The sequence below is a fragment of the Stegostoma tigrinum genome, chromosome 23 (genome assembly GCF_030684315.1).
Source record: "Stegostoma tigrinum isolate sSteTig4 chromosome 23, sSteTig4.hap1, whole genome shotgun sequence".
Classification (NCBI taxonomy): domain Eukaryota; kingdom Metazoa; phylum Chordata; class Chondrichthyes; order Orectolobiformes; family Stegostomatidae; genus Stegostoma; species Stegostoma tigrinum.
In genome coordinates this window covers 52,094,835-52,103,944 of record NC_081376.1, presented here as the reverse complement: position 1 = coordinate 52,103,944, position 9,110 = coordinate 52,094,835, and the positions used below count along the sequence as shown (strand labels likewise).

The 9,110-nt window shown below is 41.1% G+C and overlaps 1 protein-coding gene across 4 annotated transcripts in view; it reads right to left on the bottom strand.

Annotated features, from left to right (window-relative positions):
- abcc1 (ATP-binding cassette, sub-family C (CFTR/MRP), member 1) overlaps nucleotides 1–9,110 on the bottom strand; it is a 137,840-nt gene continuing 128,730 nt past the window's right edge. For 3 of the 4 annotated variants that reach the window (XM_059654195.1, XM_059654196.1, XM_059654198.1), the window contains 4 exons: nucleotides 7,501–7,659; nucleotides 7,219–7,385; nucleotides 5,288–5,482; nucleotides 1–499 (listed from right to left, as the gene is read on the bottom strand). In XM_059654195.1, coding sequence (XP_059510178.1) covers nucleotides 391–499; nucleotides 5,288–5,482; nucleotides 7,219–7,385; nucleotides 7,501–7,659 — 630 coding nt within the window. In that variant the 3' untranslated portion in view covers nucleotides 1–390. The remainder of the gene's footprint in view (nucleotides 500–5,287; nucleotides 5,483–7,218; nucleotides 7,386–7,500; nucleotides 7,660–9,110) is intronic. The other variant, XM_059654197.1, reaches the window with a different exon arrangement.

The window sequence follows — 9,110 nt, the reverse complement described above, 5'->3', positions numbered from 1 at the left end:
TAAGTGAGAACCTGTTCAAATTCAGGCACCTACAATTTTATTAATCATTCCTCATGATTTACAACTCATGAAATATCATAATTGTCAAAAATAAATGCAGTACCATAATGCACTACAACTTCAATATCCCGATGCTTTGCACCTATTATTTAGATCTTAATATTTATAGGTACTATAAATATTTAAATAAGCAAGAAGTTATCAACTGAAAGAAAAAAATCAAAATCTTTAGAAAGCAGAGGAATATGAAAATATTTTGTTTTATACAAAAAACTTTTTATAAACACACACCAATTGCCAACTTACAGGATTTAACATTCAGGTTTTTGTTTGATGTAATATATGTGCAACAACTCAAAACTTGAGACAACCCTGAAAATATAATTCAAATTACAAAAGTCCAGAATCCTTTGCCATTTTGTAGAAGGCTCCCTTTCTGCGGAGAAGGGCAGGTATAGTATCAAACTCTACAATCTGGCCTTTGTCCAGAACCATAATCCTACAAAAATCAAAAAGATAATGGTTAGGTCTTTTAGAAAATACCCGTGTTCTAGTATCAACTGCAGTAGAAAATGGTTTCACTTTGTAAGATGCATGCAGTCCTGTCCTTCCACTAAAACAAATGACATCCTATTTATCACTATCAACACATTTAAAACAAAATGTAAGTAAATACATGGCATTATATTACAACAAACACTGTCTGGACCAGGACTCTTGATAAAATGTGAAAATTTATATACTTCAAATATCAGAAGTTTGCTGTATTATCATGATCTCCACAAATGTCCAAGAAGACAGTTGAGGGTGAGAGAGTGAGAAGGCTCTCGACCAGTGAGTTTTAGTTAAGGCAAAGTTGCATTATTATTTCAGTGTTTTATGCTGTAAAACAAGTGTAACAATGATGTGTATATCTCCTGCACTATATCTCTACAACTTAATATGTTTTTACACTGACAATATTGACCTCTTGGCTATCCAGAGTATTTGATCATCAACAAACTCCTGGTTCCTGATCAGTGAGAATGAATTTGGCATAACCTTTTTCAAAATTCGCAAAAACACCACTTTGAATGTATACATAAGCTTGATCATTAACTTATTCTGCCTCAAAGTCAGAAGTCACACAAAACCAGGTTTATATTCCAACAGGATAATTGGAAATCACAAGCTTTCGAAGTGCTGCTCCTCTGTCAGGTGAAGCGAGCAGCAACTCTGAAAGCTTGTAATTTTAAATAAATTTATTGTACTATAACCTGGTGTCGAGAGACATCAGGCTTTGTCCATCCCAGTCCAACACTGGGACCTCCACATCATTTTCTGCCTCAGACCATCTGTTGCAGTTTAGGAACTTTCAAACACCACATTATTCAAAAACAGAAGATGCTGGGAGAAACTCAGCAGGTTTGGCAGCATCTGTGGACAGAAAGCAGAGTTGATATTTTAAGTCCAGTCGCACGTCTTCAGAGCCATGGACCAGAAACTTTAATCCTGTTTTCTCCGCACAGATGCTGCCAGATCTGCCGAGTTTCACCTGTAATTTCTGTTAAACAATGTTATTCAAGTTGGGTCAGCAAGATACAAGCTGAATCCCAGGCTGTTGAAAATAAAAAAGGTAGAAAACACTTTCTCCATCATCCACTATAATTTCAGAACAAAATCATTACATAAAAGTGTTTTAGACATAGCACATCTGCACCATGAACTCCATTCTGACATACAGGATAACCCCCAGCAGGTGGCAATGTTGTTTTGTTTTTGTTTCCATCAGGAAAGTAGAACCGAAACCTTCATCTGCTGAATCTGAGTTGGTGCAGTTATGGCTTGGTTTCTTCCTCTGACTATAGCACAAACCATAGCAATAACTGGACTATCCAATTTTACTGTTAATCATTTCAATTTCCTTTTTGAAAATCACATAACCTGCACGAAAATAGTTCTAAATGTCCAAACTCAAGGAATTTACCATTTTCAGTCTGTGAAACACTCAGCCTACAAGAGAATCTGAACATCATTTATCTCCATGTGCAATTACTCTGAATACATTCAAGTTAAAACCGTTTGCAAGAATAAAGACTGATGTTCAGAACTTCATGTTTTAAAAAGTACATTAAAACATCGATATTAAACTGCTCTTTTAAAAAAAAACTGAACTTTTTTCCCCCCTCGTCAAGTTTCACTCTGAAAGTTGTCATATGATTTGTTCAAGATAATAAAGTGTGGAGCTGGATGAACACAGCAGGCCAAGCAGCATCTCAGGAGCAACAAAAGCTGACGTTTCGGGCCTAGACCCTTCATCAGAGCCTCTGATGAAAGGTCTAGGCCCGAAACATCAGGTTTTGTGCTCCCGAGATGCTGCTTGGCCTGCTGTGTTCATCCAGCTCCACACTTTGTTATCTTGGATTCTTAGTATCTGCAGCTCCCATTATCTCTCATATGATTTGTTCATGTGCTTTTGTGATGACACTTTATTAATAGATGCATATCACATGTGAATTGGCAAAGTTTCCCAGAGTCCAACCCCTGTAGATAGAGCAGAGACCAGATTCCTTCCCTTCCTGCGCTAACCACGCTGCTATTCTAAACTAATCACTGGCCTGCACATTGAACACATCTCTCTATTCCCTGTCTGTTCATATATCTGTCGAGTTTGCAGATGACACAATGATTGACTGGGTGGCTGGTAGCGAGGCGGGGGGGGGGGGGGGGGTTAGGTTACAGCAGGAGCATTATAGATGGAATGGTCAGATGGATAGATTAAATTTAATCCTGAAAAATGTGGGGTGATGCACTTTGGAAAAAGTAACAAGACAAGGAGTACTCAATGAATGTCAAGACAATAGGAAGTTTAAAAGGAAGAGGGACCTTGGGGTGCTTGTCGACAGATCCCTGAAGCCAGATCAATAGGGTAGGTTAGTTTAATACTAATGGGTAGTGTTAAGATGGCATAAGGGACACTTGCCTTTATAAGCCATGGCAGAGATTCCAAAGACAGGGAGGTTCCGTTGAAGCTGTACAGGACTTAGGTTAGAGCACAGCTCGAGGACTGTGCGCAGTTCAGGTCACTGCACTATAGGAAGGATGTGATTGCGTTGGAGTGGGGTGCACAGGAGATTCACCAGGAAGTCCAGAGTAAAAACAAAGTTGCTGGCAAAGCTCATCAGGTCTGGCAGCATCTGCGAAGGAAAAGGAAAGAAAGAGTTAATGTTTCGGGTCCAGTGACCCTTCCTTCGAACCGGACCAGAAACATTAACCCTATTTTTGTCCTTCACAGATGCTGCCAGACCTGCTGAGATTTTCCAGCAACTTGTTTTTGTTCCTGATTCACAGCATCCACAGCTCTTTCGGTTTTCACCATGTTGTCTGGGATGGAGCATTTCAGCAATGGAGAGAGGCTGGATAAGCTGGGGTTGTTTGCTTTGGAGAAGAGAAAGCTGAGAGACGACCTGTATAAGATTATGAGACGCGTGATAAAGAGGTAGGTAGGAAACAGCAGTTCCTCTTACTCCACGTGTCAATAACAAGGGGTCATATAAAAAAGGGACATAATTATAAAAAGATAAAGGCAGGAGTGTTGGAGGGGATTTGAGGAATTTGTTTTTCACCCAGAGAACAGTAGGAATCTGGAATGCACTGCCTGGGAGGGTGGTTGAGGCAGGAAACCGCATTCCTTTCTAAAAAAAGTACACGGATGAGCACTTGAAATGTCATAACACGCAACGCTATGGGCCCAGTGCAGGAAAAATGTGACTAGTGCTGATTTAGAATAGTTTTCTTAGAATCATAGAATCCCTACAGTGTGGAAGCAGACCATTCGGCCCATCAAGTCCAAACTGACCATCCGAAGAACATCCCATCCAATCCACGTAAATCTGCATTTCCCAGGCAAATCCACCTATCCTACACATCCTCAAGCTGTGGGAGGAAATCGGAGCAGCTGGAAGAAATTCCAGATGCAAACATTGGGAGAACATGCAAACTCCACACAGACAGTTGCCCGAGGGTGGAACTGAACCCAGGTCCCTGGCACAGAGAAACAAGAGTGCTAACTGCTGAGCCACCGTCAGTACAGACTTAATGGGCTGAAGGGCCTTTTCTATATTGTATGATTATTCATGTTATTGGATAACTTAGGGGTATTGAAAGATTTTAAATGAAAAGGGATTTACAGTTGACTCTTGATAAGTCCAAGTGACTTAAGAGGCAATTTTAATTGCAGTCCACTCAGCAGACACAGGCCAGGTAGGGAGCTAGCAGACTGGGGACTGACCAGCTGATGCACCATCATCCCTCAGAATTCAATGACAACCCGTTAATCTCATCAGATAAGGTGGACACAGAGACGAAACCAGAAGCAGAGTCCTTCCTTCATTAACGTTTTTGAGAGGATTTGTAGCTCGGGTTGTGGACAAGGTTGTAGACTTGCTTGCCGAGCCGATGGGTTTGGTTGTAAATGTTTCATCACCCTGCTAGGTAACATAGTCAGTGCGCTTCGGGTGAAGTGTTAGTGTCCCGTCCCGCTTGTTATTTATGTGCCTCGGTTTGTTGGGGGGTTGGTACCACTTCCAGCCATTCTATGACAGCTACTGATGAACGTTAAGGATCCCATATCCAAAGCCAGTATAATACATAAAATACCAGGCAAGGACTGTGAGAAACATTACATAGAAGACCGACAACATGGATACCCGAACACCAACCAGCCACCAAGAGACATGACCAATTCTCACTGGTCTCAGTACACACTGACCACGAGAGGCATGAATCTAACTGGGACAACACATCCATAGTCACACAAACCAAAAGGGAGACATGCCAGGGAATTCCTGTAGGCCTGGTATTTTAACCAGAGCTCCATCAACAAACACATTGTACAACAGGGTCTAATTCAAACCACTGAGAAAAAGAACCAAAGTGGTACCAACTACCCAACAAACCAAGGCACATAAATAACAAGCGGGACTGAACAGCAACACTTCATCGGAGGCACACTGACCATGTTACCTAGCAGGGTGACAAAACATCTGCAATCAAACCCACCAGCTCGGTGAGCATGTATATAACCTTATCCTTCCTTCATTATACAGACCGAGCTCTGATGATGTAGCCCCAGAGAAGTTACAGAAGATCAACTTGAGGAATTGAAACTGACCAAAATGGACAAACATTACTTCCTTTGATCCTCAATTAATACCATAAATCAGAACATGGATTTATTACAAAGGCATTTTCAAATATCCAACAAATTTCAGTGAGATCATCAAACGCAACATAAATTTGACATTACCGTGTGTAATCCATAATAGTTTTAAGACGATGGGCTATCGTGAGCACTGTACAGTCAGCAAACTGGTTTCTTATTGTTGACTGGATGAGTTCATCCGTTTCTAGATCCACTGCAGCTGTAGCTTCATCAAGAACTAGTATTTTCGACTTCCGGAGCAGTGCTCGTGCTAAACAAAGCAGCTGTCGCTGTCCAACACTGAAATTACAAAATATTGCAATGTTGGACTTCATACAGTGCCTTGATGTGATACTCATTCTGAATCTGAATACAAACAGTATCTTTCTGACTAAAATTAGTGTGGCAAGATCAAAGTATTGCAATGTTGACGGAGAATTTCTGGAGTTTCTCCTGCTGGTCTGCTGTAACTTCAGCAACCAAACACTGGATTGCATCAGTTTTCTAGCTCAGCACATTAACAGCAAGAGAGTAAACAGAATTCGATGTATGACATCACAGAATTGTTACAGTACAGGAAATGGCCATTTGGTCCATTGTATCTGTACTGGTTCTAGTATCAAGTACCAATCTCCTGCCTTTTCCCTCACATCCTTGTACACTAGTTCTACTCAGATAAATCATCCAAACCTCTCTTGAATTGTCTCAGCTTAGCCTGCGCTGCCACGTTTTCAGGCCATGCATTCCAGACACTAATTACTCATTGTACGTAAAAGCTTTAATCAAGCCTCACCCCTGCTTTGTTTGCACATCACTTTAAATCTATGCCCCCTCGTTTAATCCTCCCCTTTTATAAAATGCCAATTTCTTTGACGTGCTGAAGTAGATGGACATGTTGCCATTAAGTCATTGAAACACAATGCAGCGTATGTCTCAACATTTCTTCATTGCAGTGACATACAACTTTCCCCTTTCTCCGGAAGTGTAACGCTATTCCAATCTTTGAAGATGAAAATGTCAAAAGATTAAAATGGAAATCTCGTCAGACAGAATACAGGACTTCAAGGTGGGTGCACATAGGAGAGACGTGGCAGTGAATTAAACACTCAAAAGCAAAATACTGCCCACGCTGGAGATTTAAAATTTAAAAGAAACGTTCCGAAGAAACATTAACACTATTGAAATGCTAACTCTTTTTCTCTCGCCACAGATCCTACCATACACGCTGAGTTCCTCCAGCACTGTTTTTATTCCAGATTCCGCTCCCCCGCCTGCGCCCCACCCCCCCCCCCCCCCCCCCACCCCCAACTCATTTGTGGGATGTGGGATTGTGATTCTTGCTCATCCCTAGTTGTCCTTGAGAGCTGGTGGTGAGCTGCCTTCTTGAACTGCTGTCATCCTCCTGCCGTGGGTTGACCCAATGCCCTTAGGGAGGGAATTCCAGGATTGTGACCCATTGAGAGTGAAGGGACAGCGATATATTTCCAAGTCAGGATGGTGAGTGGCTTGGAGGGGAATTTGCAGGGTGTGGTATTCCCATATATCTGCTGCCCTTGTCCTTCTAGATGGAAATGGTCATGGGTTTGGAAGGTGCTACCTGAGGAGTTTGGTGAATTTCTGCAGTGCATCCTGTAGATAGTACACACTGCTGCTATTGAGCAGTGGTGGAGGGAGTGGGATGTTTGTGGATGTGGTGCCAATCAAGCAGCTGCTTTGTCCTGGATGATGTCAAGCTTCTTGAGTGTTGTTGGGGCTGCCCCCATCCAGGCAAGTGGGAACTATTCCATCACACTCCTGACTTGTGCCTAGTAGATGATGGGCAGGCTTTGGGGAGCCAGGAGGTGAGTTACTCGCCACTGTATTCCCAGCTTCTGGCTTGCTCTTGTAGCATTTCCAGCATTCACAATTCTTTGTTTTATTTTCATGAGTAATACAAGTATTATTCAGTGTTATTTTATAATAAACTTATCTAATGCAAAATGAATCAGATGGAATCAATTTCTACTTTGCTTTTAAAGCAGATGGTTGCATTTTACCTGAGATTATCTCCACCTTCAGAACATTCATGATTCAGTGTATCAGGAAGGCCAGACACAAAGGTTTTGAGGTGAGCCAGTTCCAAAGCTGTCCATAAATCTGCATCAGAGTACTGGTGAAAGGGATCCAAATTCATTTGAAGTGAACCAGCAAACAAGACTGGGTCCTAATATAATTCATATTGAACTGGATCAGTTGTATGGTTTATTGCGTAACATTTTATAGGTCAAATTTACAAAATGTAACTATACTTCAAATAAACTCAAACTGCAATTATGTACCTGAGGTATGATGGTAATCTGAAACCTGAGATCATGAAGACCTATTTTTGCAATGTCAATTCCATCAATATAGATGTGCCCTTCAGCAGCTTCAATTATACGAAACAGACCAAGTGCAAGTGAAGATTTACCAGCTCCTGTTCTTCCAACTATTCCAACCTGCAGAAGATTTCCAATGGAATTTAAAACATTACATCCACAAATAAATATGAAAAATCCAAGATCACTGAGCGTAGTAACAACATATTTAAATCTTATCTAAGAAAGTAAAGCTTCTTTTAATCTTAGCTGTAACAATAACACAAAAGTAGATGTGTATTTAAAGGAAGATGGCAATATTCAAATTTCTCTGATCCCTTCAAGACTGGATATTAAGTGATGCATTTTGGAAGGTCGAATTTGAAAGCTGAGTACAGGATTAAGGATAGGATTCTTGGCAGTGTGGAGGAACAGAGGGATCTTGGTGTGCAGATACATAGATCCCTTAAAATGGCCACCCAAGTGGACAGGGTTGTTAAGAAAGCATATGGTGTTTTGGCTTTCATTAGCAGGGGAATTGAGTTTAAGAGTCGTGAGATCTTGTTGCAGCTCTATAAAACTTTGGTTAGACCGCACTTGGAATACTGCGTCCAGTTCTGGTCACCCTATTATAGGAAAGATGTGGATGCTTTGGAGAGGGTTCAGAGGAGGTTTACCAGGATGCTGCCTGGACTGGAGGGCTTATCTTATGAAGAGAGGTTGACTGAGCTCGGTCTCTTTTCATTGGAGAAAAGGAGGAGGAGAGGGGACCTAATTGAGGTATACAAGATAATGAGAGGCATAGATAGAGTTGATAGCCAGAGACCATTTCCCAGGGCAGAAATGGCTAGCACGAGGGGTCATAGTTTTAAGCTGGTTGGAGGAAAGTATAGAAGGGATGTCAGAGGTGGGTTCTTTACACAGAGAATTGTGAGAGCATGGAATGCGTTGCCAGCAGCAGTTGTGGAAGCAAGGTCATTGGGGTCATTTAAGAGACTGCTGGACATGCATATGGTCACTGAAATTTGAGGGTGCATACATGGATCAATGGTCGGCACAACATTGTGGGCTGAAGGGCCTGTTCTGTGCTGTACTGTTCTATGTTCTATGTTCTATGTACGTTTTCTGAAACGGTTTTCAGAATTTCAGTAATTAACTTTCGTCTCTTCACAAACTTTGCCAGTTTTACATTTGTTAGAATTTACAAGCATACTTTGGAACTATCTACACCAGGGAAAAGTATACTTCTAAGGAAAGAAAACACAAACCACTTGCAGTCAATTACGAATAGAAGGAGATTACATAGGGGTAATAGAAACAGACTTACAATCTGTCATAATTCACTTCGTAACTCTCTTCATTAAGCTACAAACCTTTTGTAAAAAATGGTCCAACACACACAATTTTCACACTCAAGAAATACAATATGCAGGTGGTAAAAATGAATCAGAAGTTGAACGAAGCCAGTAGTCACCAAAATTGAAAGTTAGCCTATGTTGAATAATGTTTAATGTCAAAGTCAAGTTTTAAGCATGGTCACCAATTCAGCTAAATATTGTTTTTACTGAACAGTGCTGGCGATCAGAGTTCAA